This window comes from Primulina tabacum, chromosome 12 (genome assembly GCF_025594145.1).
Source record: "Primulina tabacum isolate GXHZ01 chromosome 12, ASM2559414v2, whole genome shotgun sequence".
In the NCBI taxonomy this organism is placed as follows: Eukaryota; Viridiplantae; Streptophyta; class Magnoliopsida; order Lamiales; family Gesneriaceae; genus Primulina; species Primulina tabacum.
This window is the reverse complement of record NC_134561.1, coordinates 33,584,860-33,598,982: the sequence shown is the minus strand read 5'-3', so window position 1 is coordinate 33,598,982 and position 14,123 is coordinate 33,584,860. Positions and strand designations below refer to the sequence as shown.

Here is a 14,123-nt window from a genome sequence, read left to right as displayed (position 1 = left end):
CAATAGGCCAGGAAGATAACTTCCCTGGTGTTCCATGGCCCGGCTCCGTGGCACAAGTCATCCTGGGAAGATCGACTCGGGAATAACCCATTCTCCTGACCCGAGCTTAATCCATTCATGGCCCGGAACATCCCGGGTACTATCCATGACCCGGGGCATCCCGGGGTATCATCACTCCCTCCTTAAATAGTCGGGCTAGAGTCATACTCGTTGTCCCGATTAGTTTTGTGTGCCCGGTCAGGAGAAATAAATTGCCGTTTCGCCTCCCAAGACGATAAGGATGATGTCACATTTACCAGTGCTGATGTAAGCCCTAGGATAAAGTTGTCAGAGCCTTTTCGTATTCTGAGAAGATAAATCATCAAGACGTCTCGAATTTCGCGCCTGTCTTTTCAAATATCCCGCCTAATCATGCCGCCCAATTTTCCAGGTCAATCTGATCCGTCCGATTCCTCTTAAATCAACGGTGTGGATCAATTCCTTCCTACTATATATAGCAGCAAAAGAGTTTTTCAAATATCATTTGCAAATTCGAACTAGCGGCCAAACCTTGCCAAAATTTTCTCTCAAGCTCTCCGACGCGCAATCTCCTTCTCCGGCGATTTCTACTACCATCTTTCCACCACTGTTCTTAGTAAGTCCCCTCTTCCCTACTCTGTTTATTCCTAATCATGTCAAACTCTACCTCATCTACCTCTGGTAAGAACATTAAGGGTCGATCGGAGGATAACTCCCCGACTCCTTCCGAGCAATCTACTCATATTCCCATAGGCATACCTATTCCCCATTTCCGACCTCTCCACAAACCCAAAGCTTTTTCTTCCCGTCCTCCTGGTACTCCTGGCAAGGTGAAGGAAAAGGTAGCAGGGCCCTTGTGGTTCTCTACCGTGACTTCTACCCTTCGTTCGGGTAATATAGAAGAAATTAGATCTTCAGGGTCTATTCCCTCCACCTACAAAATCCAAATCCCCGGGTCCTCCGATCACCCGGACACCCCTCCCTCAGGTTTCCAAACTTTCTTCATAGAACAGCTCAAAAGTGGGCTTCGATTCCCCATCCCTTACTTCTTTGAGACGGCTGCCCGGTTCTTTGGGCTTCCCATCAATCACCTCTACCCTAATGCTTTTCGCATTATGGCTGCCACTTTCATTTTATTTCGCATGAAATCCCTTCTGATCAATTCTTCTATTTTCCATTACTTTTACTCCTGCCGATTTAATGATGAGGTCTTTTCTTTCATGGCCCGCATGCATTATCGGTTTTTGACTGACATCCCTTCTTCTTTAAAGGGGTGGAAAACAAAATTTTTCTTTTTACAATTCTCGACCCCTCCGACCTGTGCCCTGGGTTTTCTTTCTTCTCTACCCAGTCAACCCGAGCTCCCTAGAGATTATAAATTCCTCCCCACTTTTATCCAAGCTCGGGATGCCATAGAAAAACAAAACTTCTTATCCTCAGAATTAATTGGGGGGGATAATCTGGTGTATACGGGCTTGGGTCCCAGCTTAAAGACCCTGTAGACCAGATGATAGATGATTTTGATCAACCCGGGTCGCAGGCTGGTAAATTACTTTCCATGGTCTATTTATCTTTTGTATGTTAACTTTCTGATATGTTGATTTGTGATGCAGCTGAAGAAGAAATGATTAAGGCGAGTCTTCTGGAGGCTGCTCTCAGGAAAAAGGCCGAGCAAAAACAAGCCCGGGCAGAAAGGAGGGCCAGGGAGGTCCAGGAGAATGAAGAACGCCGAGCCCGGGCAAAGGATGAGGCCCGGGAACTTAAGGAGCGCCGGGTCGAGGCGAAAAATAAGGCCCGGGCAGAGACGGCCCCTCCTCGGGAGGAGACCACCCATGAGGAGGACTCGGCTCCTCTAAATACTCGCAAGAGAAAAGCCGTAACCGAGCCGGCCCTTGAGACAGTGGTGGTGGAGGATGAGGTTGAGGAGATCGTCCGATCTCCTCCTCTTACTAGTTCCTCTGCCGGCCCGTTAGGTGGGAGGCCCTGGGTCCTCCCTAATATCTTTGGGGAGGATATTAGCTTGGATCTAGTCAAGATGATCCGGGGCCTTCTGCGCCCTGACGAGGTGGCGCACCTCCAAGGAGTTCATCCCAATCAGCTGCTTTATGAAGGAGTGGCTCGGTCCTTTTCTGTAAGTTCATTGATTTATTTTGTTTTTCCCTTTTATATCGAATTCTCTAACCTTTTCTATGTTTCCAGTGCTTGCAGATGCTCATGCATGCCTATGAGCGAGTAGCTCAGGCAGCGAAGGGGGCCAATGCTCAGGCCAAGACTGCCCGGGAGACACACGACAAGCTTCAGGAGGAGGTGGCTCAGATGAAGGACCTTCATGAGCATATTTTGTCCCGGGAGAAAGCCTACTGGCAGCAGCAAATGGACCTGGACCAGGCGGAGCTTGCTGAGGCTCGGGCAGAAGTGAAGGTAGCTAGGGCGGAGGCAGAGTCTTCCCGAGTCCGAGCCGAGGATTTACAGGCTGTTGTAAGCCTTATAAAGACTTCCCAGGAGGAACAAATGACTCGATTCCTGAAGTCCCAGGAGTTCAAGAAGATGGTGGCTGACAAAGCCTTCCTTTACTTCGAACAAGGCTTCAATAAGTGCCTGGAGCAGTTTGAAGAGGCGGGCCTTGTCCGAGCTGACCGGGAGGACTTCCCGGATTTGGACAAGGCTGCTGCATCTCTCCCGGATGAAAAGGAGGAGAACGAAGATCAAGATCCCAAAGTAGACTAGGATTTCTCTTATGTTGTCTTGTCTGTTTTTTTTTTCCTTCCCGAGCTTCCGGGCACCTTGTAAATTTTCCCAGTAAATGAAAATATTTTGCCTTCGCTTTCTCGCATTTGATAATATTTCCAAGCGTTGTGGATTGACTCGAATTCTCTAATAACCTTGTGGATTTTATCCAGTCTTCACTGATGCATATTCATAAATGGGGTATAAGTCTTGGGGTTAACATAAAATGGATCTTGATAAATAACCAGGGAGTTGGCCAGGGTATAGGTCCCTGGAATCAGTGGGAAACCGGGGTGCGGGTCACCGGGCCAGGGTACGGGTCCCTAGACTTAGGAGATAACCGGGGTGCGGGTCCCTGGACTTAGAAGATAACCAGAGTATGGGTCCCCGGGCCAGGGTACGGCTCCCTGGACTTAGAAGATAACCGGGGTACGGGTACGGGTCCCCGGACTTAGAAGATAACCGGGGTACGGGTCCCCGGGCCAGGGTACGAGTCCCTAGACTTAGAAGATAACCGGGGTACGGGTCCCCGGGTCAGGGTACGGGTCCCTGGACTTAAAAGATAACCGGGGTACAGGTCCCCGGACTTAGAAGATAACCGGGGTACGGGTCCCTGGGCCAGGGTACGGGTCCCTGGACTTAGAAGATAACCGGGGTACGGGTTCCCGGGCCAGGGTACGGGTCCCTGGACTTAGCAGACAATTTTTTGGAACAATTTCTTTATTTGATGTACAAAAAATAGATACAAAAGCTTCTAAACGTAATATTTTTTCAAATGAAAAGCATTTCAAGGCCTTTTAAGTGCATGTCCCTGAGAGTCTTCCAGATAGTAAGCCGCCCCCGAACTAATTCTTTGAATCACTTTGAAGGGTCCTTCCCACCGTGCTTCCAATTTCCCCACATCACCCACTGGCTTTACTTTTTTCATTACTAAGTCCCCAACCTGGGAATCTCGTGATCGCACATGCTTGTTATAAGATTTCATTATCCTGCTGCGATAAGCTTCCATTTGAATGGCTGCTCTGTCTCTTTCTTCTTCAATAAAATCAAGTTCAATGGCTCGGGACTGATCATTGTTGTTCGGATAAGATTCTATCCGAGTAGAAGATTGTCCAATCTCCACAAGTAAGACTGCTTCTGAACCATAGACCAGACTGTAGGGAGTTTCCCGAGTGGTTGTTCGTGGTGTAGTTCGATATACCCATAATACACTCGGTAATTCTTCCACCCAATCTTGACCTTTCCCATGAAGTCGGGCTTTTAATGCTTGCGCAATGATTCTATTGGTCACCTCAGTTTGGCCATTGGCTTGGGGGTAGGCCACTGAGGTGAAGGATTGAATGATCTTCATTTCTTGACACCACGATGTGATTTTCTTTCCCTGGAATTGCCTCCCATTGTCTGAAATCAATTTTCTTGGGATGCCATATCTGCAAACAATACTTTTCCAGAGAAATTTCATGACCTCTTCCTCAGTAATCTTGGCCAATGGCTCAGCCTCTACCCATTTAGGGAAATTGTCCACAGCCAATAGAAAGCTGTGCCCGGGCTATGGGGAAGGGTCCCACGATATCCAACCCCCACTGATCAAAAGGACACGATGTTGAGGCAGGTTGCATATTAGCAGCTGGGCGATGATGGAAATTAGAATGGTGTTGGCAACCCTTGCATTTTTGAACAAGTCGGGCAGCATCTTGATTCATCTGAGGCCTCCAAAATCCGGCCAATATAGCCTTCCGAGACAGGGCAGTTCCACCGAGGTGTTCACCACAGCATCCCTTGTGTAATTATCGGAGGACGTACTCTATCTCATTTTTTGATAAGCACTTCAGCAAAGGGCCCTGATATGATCGCATGTATAGGACATCATTTAAAAAGACGAACATGTGTGCTCGTTTCTTGATTTTCCGAGCTTGAGCTTTATCTTCAGGGAGCTTATCATGGACTATATATTCGATGAGAGGAGTCATCCACGAGCTTCTCTGAATCGGGGGTAATTCTTCGTCAACAGAAAGCACCAGCCGGGTGAAACAGAGGACTTCCCTGGTGCTTATATCCGACATGGAGGCAGCCAATTTGACTAATATATCAGCTTCTTCATTTTCCTCCCTAGGAATTTGTTCAATGCCCCAGTCGGTAAAAAAAGCAGCCCGGGCTGTGATGAGTCCCAAATATTTGAGTATTTTTTCGCTTTTGGCTTCATATACTCCCTTAATTTGCTGGGTTACCAACTGAGAGTCAGAGTAAATAATGACCCTGGAAGCACCGACTTCCCGGGCAGCCTGCAACCCTGCCAAAACGGCTTCATACTCTGCTTCGTTATTAGTGACTCTGGAGTCAATTTTTAAAGCCAGCTTGATCTTCTCTCTTGATGGGGCAGTCAGGACCACCCCCACTCCACATCCTGATAAATTCGATGCACCATCAACAAAAATTCTCCATACCTCTTCTTCTCCCGGTTGAATCATCTCTATTAAGAAGTCTGTTAATGCTTGGGCCTTAATAGCAACTCGAGGTTTATATTCAATGTCATACTCCCCGAGCTCTATAGTCCACTTAACCATTCTTCCCGAGACCTCAGCGTGTGTCATGATTCTCCCGAGTGGAGAGTTGGTGAGGACCACAATTGGATGTGAGAGGAAGTAAGACCTGAGTTTCCGGGCAGTCATTACCAGAGCCAGGGCTATTTTTTCCACTTCACTGTATTTCAATTCTGCCCCTCGAAGGGCATGACTGACTTAATATACTGGCTTTTGATCGGTCCCTTCCTCCTTGACAAGTACAGAGCTAATGGCGTGCTCAGTAGCAGACAAATAAATCCACAATTTTTCCCCGGGCTCGGGCTTTAACAGAACAGATAACTCGGCCATATGCTCTTTTAAGTTTTGGAAAGATTGTTCACATTTTTCATCCCAGCCAAATTTTTGTGCTTTCCTCAAAACTTGAAAGAATGGATAACTTCGGTGAGCAGACCGAGAAATGAAGCGTGAAAGGGCCGCGATCCTCCCGGTTAATTTTTGCACATCTCGGACAGATTGAGGGGAAGGCATGTCCATTATTTCTTTGATTTTTTCGGGGTTGAATTCGATTCCCCAATCAGTTACTAAGAAACCCAAGAATTTTCCACTCCTGACCCCGAATACACATTTGGCCGGGTTGAGCTTTATCCCATACTGTTTCAAAGTAGCAAAGGTCTCGGCCGGATCATTAATGAAGTAGGAGCCCTCCCGGTTCTTGATCAGAATATCATCCACATATACTTCAATAGTCCGACCTATCTGCTTTTGGAAGACATGATTCATCAAGTGTTGGTAGTGGCCCCAGCATTCTTCAATCCGAAGGGCATAACAACGTAGCAGAAGGTACCCCCGGAAGTGATAAAACTGGCTTTATCTTGATCTTCAAGAGCCAAGAGGATTTGGTGGATCCCTGATAGGCATCCAGAAAGCTTAATAACTCGCATCCAGAGGTGGAATCCACCAGCTGATCAATCCGGGGGAGTGGATAACAGTCCTTGGGGCAGGCTTTATTCAGGTCCCTGAAATCGACACACATTCTCCACTTCCCGGTGGATTTTGAAACGAAGACCACATTTGAGAGCCAAGTTGGGAATTGGACTTCTCTGATATGGCCGGCTTGCAACAGCTCTCCCACTTGCTCTTCAATGACTTTATCTTTATCAAGGCCGAAGTGGCTCTTCTTCTGTTTCATAGGCCAGGATCTCGGGAAGATATTTAATTTATGCTCAGCCACTTGGGGTGAGATCCCGGCTTGTTCCTGTTGAGACCAGGCGAAAACACTAATGTTAGCTTTTAAACAATTTAAGAGATGTACCCGGGTGGACGCGTTGATGTCTAGGCCCACCCGGACGTGCTTTCCCGGTTCAATTTCCACCACTTCTTGCTCCTCCTCCGCAACAAAATGTACTTCTCTCTCTCTGGTCACCTCTTCTTGATTCTCCTTCCCCTTCCCATCCCTTCTCGCCTTCTTCTGGTCTACCCGGACGGTCTCTCCATAACACTTTCGAGAAGAAGGTTGATCTCCCTTGACTTCCCCGACCCGTCCTCGTACTGGAAATTTAATTTTTTGGTGATAAGTGGAGGCCACAGCTCTCATCTCATTCATAGCTGGCCTCCCTAAGATGATGTTGTATGAGGACAGGGCGTCTACCACTATAAAGACTGTCATCATAGTTTTCCTCAAGTCCCCGGTTCCCATGGTCAGTGGCAGGGTGATTTCCCCCTCAGGGTACACGGCATGTCCAGCAAAACCAAACAGGGCAGTCTCAACCGCCTCTAATTGATATTCGTGCAAATCCATATGGACCAGTTCCTCTTTAAAGATGACATTGACAGAGCTGTCATTGTCAACAAATACTCTCAAGACATCATAATTAGCCACTCGGGCTCGGATTACAAGAGCATCATTGTGGGGTAGACTGACTCCCCTGAGGTCTTCCGGGCCAAAGCTGATAACTGGCTCGTTTCTCCCACTTCCATCAACCTCCAAGCACTCCCTTCTACTTCTTGCTTTCCGAGCCCGGTTGGAATCGCCATCTGTTGACCCTCCCGAAATCATTTTTATTACTCCTCGGCTCGGGGAAGGGTCCTTCCTTTCAGTTTGTCTGCTTCTTTCCTCCCGGGAGCTCCCTTCTGCTCTTCTGCTTCCACTCGGGATGTTTGCTGGTCTCCTGGGAGCACTGGATCCGGGTCGCCGAGATAACCAAGGTGGTGATCGGGGCTCATCTCGGGAAGGACGAGATTCTGGTACAGAGCGCCTATTGAATTCTTTTCTCAAAGTTTGGAATTCATTAGTACTGTGAGAACATTCTTTGTGAAGGGTACAAAACCCTTTCTTCTCTGATCCGGGTGGTTGGGCTGCTAAACTCGGTCGAGGAATCATGTCCGAGCTACATTCTTGGATTTCCTGACCTCGGGCAATTCTCAGAGGGACATGGGAGAAATGTCCTGGACCATCTTTCTTGTAAGCTCTCTCCTCGGGCTTGACAACCCGGTCTCCTCTGGCTCTTTTCAAAGCCTCTCTTTTTTGACTTTGAGCATCCTCCATGTTGATGTATTTCTCTGCCCGGGATAGAAGATCTTCAAAGTTCTCGGGCAATTTTTTGGTCAGGGATCGAAAGAAATCCCCTTCCCACAGTCCTTGCATGAACGCGGTAGTTTTTTGTCTCGGATGCACAGGCTGGGACATCCAGGGCCAACCGGTTGAATCTTTTGATATACGCTCTTAAGGTTTCATCTTGTCCCTACTTCACCTCAAACAGACTGAAAGCAGTCTTCTTGTATTTCTTGCTACTACTGAATTGATGCAAGAATACTTTTTGAAAATCTTTAAAATAATGAATGCTCTGTGGTGCCAGCCCTTCGAACCATCTTTGTGCAGAGTCGACCAGGGTTGTTAAAAACACTTTACACTTGATTTGGTCTCCATAGCAATGCAGCATGACCATATTTTCAAAGCGAGCAAGATGCTCCTCGGGGTCAGAACTCCCGTCATAATCTTTGAATTTGGCTGGCTTGAAATGCCCGGGGAGTGGTTCCCGGACAATTGAATCAGAAAATGGGCATCCCTTAACTTGAGCATTGGTTTTAGAAGTGACTTGCCCTTCCAACATTCTCACCTTCTTTCTCAACTCCTCCAATTCCTCTGCCACAGTAGGAGATTTAGAACCCGCACTTGACTCCCTCTCCTCTTCCCTTCTCTCTTCCTCCTGCGGCTGCTCACGTTGCTGCTCGGAGTGACTGGAATGATGAGTAGTGGTCTTCTTTGCCATGGCTGTCTGAACAGCATCAGCTACAATTTTGTTCAACTCCTCGGCAGTTAAATGGATGGTGGGCTAGGGACCATTAGGTGGGGGGCCACCTGCACCAGAAAGACGAGTGTTGTTTTTTCCCTGGATTCGGGAAGTTTCTTGATTTGTTTTTCTGACAGGAGCCATATCAACGCCTTAGAACTCAAATTTCCCACAGACGGCGCCAATGATGCAACTCGGGCGAAATGGACGAGTCGGGTTGGGTACTCTGCCGGATTTGCTATCAAGATGTTAAAGGAAACATGAGTTGAACGTATGAACTGAACTTCTTTCCTTCCTGAGCGATTTGAGATATCTGCGAACAAGAAAAGAACCACGTGAATGGGCGCCGGAGGGTTGTCTGGCGTGACCACTCTGATGCTTAAGTCAGCAGGGAACTCAAGCAAGAAAACCAATGTAACCAAGTGATGGCTGTGAGATTGGTGTGGAGAGTGGGGAGTAAATGAACCATAAATGAGGGCATTCAATGTGTATATTAATATCTGAATAGAGAGTAAATGCAAGTAAAGAACCTGATATTTATAGTAGAGAATACAATGATGACCTCGTTTTTTGTGTTGAGCATTAATTATAGTAGGACGGCTGATTATATCCTATTGTTCTGACATGTCAAATCTCATACTAGTCATATCCAGCCTACGTGATTTTGTCAACCATTTATGTTACTGTCAGAGATAGGTCGGCTGTGCACACTCTAATAAGTCGGCGCAATTAAATGCCTCACTCATATCGAGGTAGCTTGGGTAGAATGCTTCTCGGGAAATCATAAGAGAGCCCAGGTATCCAATAGGCCAGGAAGATAACTTCCCTGGTGTTCCACGGCCCGGCTCCATGGCACGAGTCATCCTGGGAAGATCGACTCGGGAATAACCCATTCTCCTGACCTGGGCTTAATCCATACATGGCCCAGGACATCCCGGGTACTATCCATGACCCGGGGCATCCCGGGGAATCAGTACGTGTTTTCAAGGTTACGTATTCTCAATATTTGAAAATACGAGGAGTTAAAAGATATTTTTTCATCGAGAGTTTTCAACAATCTCGTTATTTCATAAGGATGACGGATGCAATCAACTTTTAACTTTTTTTAATTAATAATTGATGATGGATTTCCAATTTATACAAAATGGACGTTATTACAAATTCAGTTTTAAAATTATTAAATCAAATATTATTTATGTAGGACCGAATGTTTGTTGTCTTACCAAAATTTATAGTTGGTGGTTATGATGCAACTCAAATATTTTAAACTCAAGCACAATATTTCTATTGTTCTGCCCAAGAAGAACAAAATTTTCACTCAATAATCTTATTTTCAATAATTGCATTTTTGAAATCAATGAGAATAAACTCTTGACCTTGGCTGTGATACCAAATATAAGAGTGAGCGCTTCCCGCAAAATTTTTTGTTGTTGGTAATTGTGAAAACTAAATCTTTTAAATTGTTCAATAACACCAACACATATTTTGATTGTTCTATCCAACAGAAATAATTATTGTTCACAACAATTTAACACCAACAAAATTTACTCAATAAAAACAAAAAAATGTCGGTAGATTGGGCAATTTCATTAACTTTTCTTATTAAATGTGCAGGTTTCCCAAGTAAGGAAATGGAAAAATATTTGGGCCAACCCAAAATAAATCAGAACACTGACTGTTACAGCGATTTTTTTAGGGGATGAGAACGAGAAAATTTAATGGGAAAAAGCGTCCCGACGACAAATCCTAGAATTAGAAGTTTAAAATGGCCATTTGCTTTCGAAAGTATCCACAAATTTAATTTAATTTAATTTGGTTAAGTGCAAGATTTTAAAAGGGTGAAAAAGTGTGAGGAAATGTCGAAATCAAGTTTCAAGTTTTAAAAATTTAAACGATTATAAAACTAAACGTATTTTTTTTTATTAAAATTGTAGTTATCATATGTCCACAAATATGCTAAATAACACACACAATAAATTTAAGTGGGGTGTCACAAAATTACAAAAATGTAATAAAATTATAAATGATATATTATTTAAAGAATTCTAAAATAATTATTAATATTTTTTCTATTAAATTAGGCGACGAGGTATGTATATATATATAGCAAAAACTTGTGTGAGACGGTCTCACGGGTCGTATTTTGTGTGACGGATCTTTTAAATCTCGATCTCATAAAACATATAACAAGTAGCAAGTATCAAGTAGCGCTGCAACTCATATCATACCCCATGATATTACTGATCAATCTTCTATATGTAGTTCCTCTAAGCAGTGAGGTCATATATCGGTTATTATTACCCACTGTATCAGGGTCGCATCGTGATTACTCTTACCCACCATGTAATTGCCATAATTTTCGAAACATTACCGTTATTATTTCAAATCAAGTCATGACAGTGTTAAAGATTTATATCATGCTTGCAATAAATAAATTATATATTATCAACCGAAGTTCTCAAGAATATCATAACCAAACAACGGTTAAATATTAAAATAGTCCAACAGTTCGATATCATATTTCATAAGTGGTTCAAAATTAATAATTAAATAAATGGTTCAAATTTATGGTTGAAATGGAAGGTCATATTATTAGCTATAAATTAAAATCTTACATATCGAGTTTTAATAGGCGAGGTGATGAGCTAAACATGGGTCCTTCCTTCATTATAGACATAATCATCTTTAAATTCTACCGTTACAGCGTTAAATCCACCTGTTACCATCTTGAACAGACTACACTCAAGTAGTCTTTGAATTGTTTGTGATATGAATCTGACGGGGCACTGCATGCTAATATTTGGAAGGAATGTCGGGAAGCTTTCTTGTCTCGATCGTACAAGCTTGGTGGTAATTGGAAAAGAAGCATCAAGTGTATTTAAGGGATTAAAAGAGTTCAGGAAGTGTACTTATTGGAATCATATCAAGATACCAATTATTCGAGTGCAAAATGACCAAGAAGACAACATGCCCCATGCCACCGTGCATCCACGCGGGCAACACAAACAAGTCTCCGAGACAGTAGGCACCCTGCAGCCACGCGCCGGTCCTTGCAGCACCTCGCGCCCGACTCCATTGAATGTCGTGCAGCCGCACGAAACCAGAGCATACCCATGCACGACGACGCGTAGTCCAGATTTTATTTCTTATTTTAAAGTCCTATACCATTGAGAAACTTTGGATTATAAACATGTAAAACTCGAATTTTGAGGAATAATTGAAATTATTGAGATTTTATCTTATCAAAAAAATTTCTTTAGAATTTTTCTTGAATCTTTGGCTTTTTCCAAAATCAAACTTATCAAAGTTTATTCTTTGTGGTGACATTAAAACCATGTAGAGTTTGTACCATATTGATGTACATTCTGATACCGATGGAGTATACCGAAAATATTGGCCAAGAAACCTGTAATTTTTCTTCGAGCATAAACAAATAACTGATGAAAGATCTGTCGAAATTGTCGTATGAACAAATTTCTTCAAGCATTTGCTTCAGAGCATGAATATAATCACTCCTGAATTCATCCTTTAAATCAAAAGTCGCCGGCCAGACAGAAAATTCCGGGGTCATATAGATGTTGTCATTTGTTGTTTTAAGGCTTTCGATAAATCTTAATTCGCAGGAATATCTCTCTTGCAAAATGGTCACATAGGTATATACTCGTGAGACGGATCGATGTGACTCATACTTATCATGAAAATAATATTTTGGCATAAATTAATAATATTTTTTCATGAGTTAGATCGAATATCTGTTTCACAAAGAAAAGAGATACATGGACAGGAACAGAGTTGGGATTTCTTGTAAGTATTTGTACACTGCATAAGCTCCTTTTTTCAGCATTGGAACATTTACCAAATGCAACTCTAACCATACAATTTTTAATCAAGTAAACCACGTTCTCAATTCGCCTTCGACGACAAATTCTGCGGCAACTCTTACTTGGGGGTGAAAGCCTGCAACACTATCGAAACATAGGTGAATTTCAAGTACAGATTTCAATCAAAACTAGCAAATGATTAATGAATTCTGATCAATCTTCACTTACAGCAAAAACTGTGGCGTGGCCGGGGTCAGCAAGGTGAGCGAAGAGGTTATCGATGGGTCCAGTTCCAGTGTAGATATGCTGGAACCAGGCTCCCATTACAGCCAACATAGCCAACCTGCCATTCTTGATCTCCTTTGTTCTCAATTCCTTCACTTTTTCAGGGGATCCGCTGCCCCACCCCAGAGGATCGAACCACAGGCCACCCGGGTAACCCACGTCGGTTCCTGTGAGCTTGTTGTTGGGGAAGATGGGGTCCGTGTTCACACATCCGGGCTTCAGTATGTCCGCCCATCTCCGTCCCTCAGCCCACCCAATCAGAACCAACTCGATTATGAAGAGTGTTGTGGTGTCAGTGAAGTAGTCTAGTTCACCAGCGGTGTACCATGATGGGGTGTTCAAGATACCCAACTTGGTTAGGAACTCGGGGATGAAGATTCCCGCAGCACCTAGCATGGCCCATCTGCAGTGCACGATCTCCGATTGTACGAACCATTTCAAGGTCTCCGGGTCCGATGCTGCAACAAAGTAAATTCTTAACATGATGAAAGAAAGAAAACGAGAAGAAATGAGGTTTAAATTCGGCGCAGTGGAGTTACCTAGGCCGAGAGGATCGAAGCCGAAGTCTCCGGGAAGGCTGCAAACCAAGATTTCTAGTCAGACATTGTAAATAACACAACAAACAAGAATTAAACATGCTAGTTTCAGAGTCTCGCCCGACCTGCCATCGAGCCATGGGGGAGGGGTGCTTCCTGGGAACCACAGTGGTCTGTTTGGATCAACAGCAGCACATGATACATTGACTGATCTTGCTTCAGATGGAGCAGTGCCCACCTTGCTTACTCTCAATCTCCTTCCTCCTAAGAAAGCAGCCTTTGTCGCTCCCACAACTGATTCATTCTTCTGAGAACTACAAATACACTTTTGTTTTCTCAAATTACAACAAAAACAGAGGCAAGAAAGCGTTACTTTAAGGCAGTAAATTTCTCTGAGTTGGGCAAGAAAGCACTAGCAAACCTTGGAGAAGAGAAAGCAACAGCCGCAATGGTAGATGATGCACAAGCAGAGGACATTTTCCACCGGTACCTTTTCTTGTTTCTTGAAATTCAAATGCAAATGCGAGAATATTAAAGAATGTTAAGAACGCAGAGTGTTGATATATGGAGTGGCTTATCTTAATAAGGATAGAGGAGTCGGTTTGATTGGCTGGTCGGGATGCCATGTGGCCGCCACAATCTGATATTTAGCTCCTATACCTTCTGATACCCCAAGGATGAACCTTTCAAGATCCGGCCCAAACTCCCGACCATCTCTGAGGCCCACAGGTGACTGGCCCATGACAAGCCCAGGTATTCTCCTATAAATACCAGGTTTGAGCGTATGATAATTGATTCACTATATTGTTTTCAGCAGCGCCCTTAGCTGCTCCCCCCATATATCCTCAGTCTCTGACTTGAGCGTCGGAGGGGCTACGCCGGGACACCCTCCTGGCCCCCTCCTAACGGTCTTATTCGTGATTT

At 44.4% G+C, this 14,123-nt stretch overlaps 2 protein-coding genes across 2 annotated transcripts; both read right to left on the bottom strand.

Moving 5' to 3' along the window:
- Window positions 1-3,532: 3,532 nt before the first annotated feature.
- LOC142520370 (uncharacterized) lies at window positions 3,533-5,414 on the bottom strand. Its single transcript, XM_075623362.1, has 2 exons — window positions 4,549-5,414; window positions 3,533-4,175 (listed from the first exon to the last, which is right to left on the bottom strand). Exons 1-2 carry the CDS (start codon window positions 5,412-5,414, stop codon window positions 3,533-3,535), a joined length of 1,509 nt encoding a protein of 502 aa, XP_075479477.1.
- Window positions 5,415-12,336: 6,922 nt separating this feature from the next.
- On the bottom strand, window positions 12,337-13,779 carry LOC142521129 (chlorophyll a-b binding protein, chloroplastic). The gene is made up of 5 exons (XM_075624337.1): window positions 13,621-13,779; window positions 13,325-13,513; window positions 13,203-13,240; window positions 12,607-13,121; window positions 12,337-12,514 (listed from the first exon to the last, which is right to left on the bottom strand). Exons 1-5 carry the CDS (start codon window positions 13,674-13,676, stop codon window positions 12,497-12,499), a joined length of 816 nt encoding a protein of 271 aa, XP_075480452.1. The 5' UTR covers window positions 13,677-13,779; the 3' UTR covers window positions 12,337-12,496.
- Window positions 13,780-14,123: the final 344 nt, after the last annotated feature.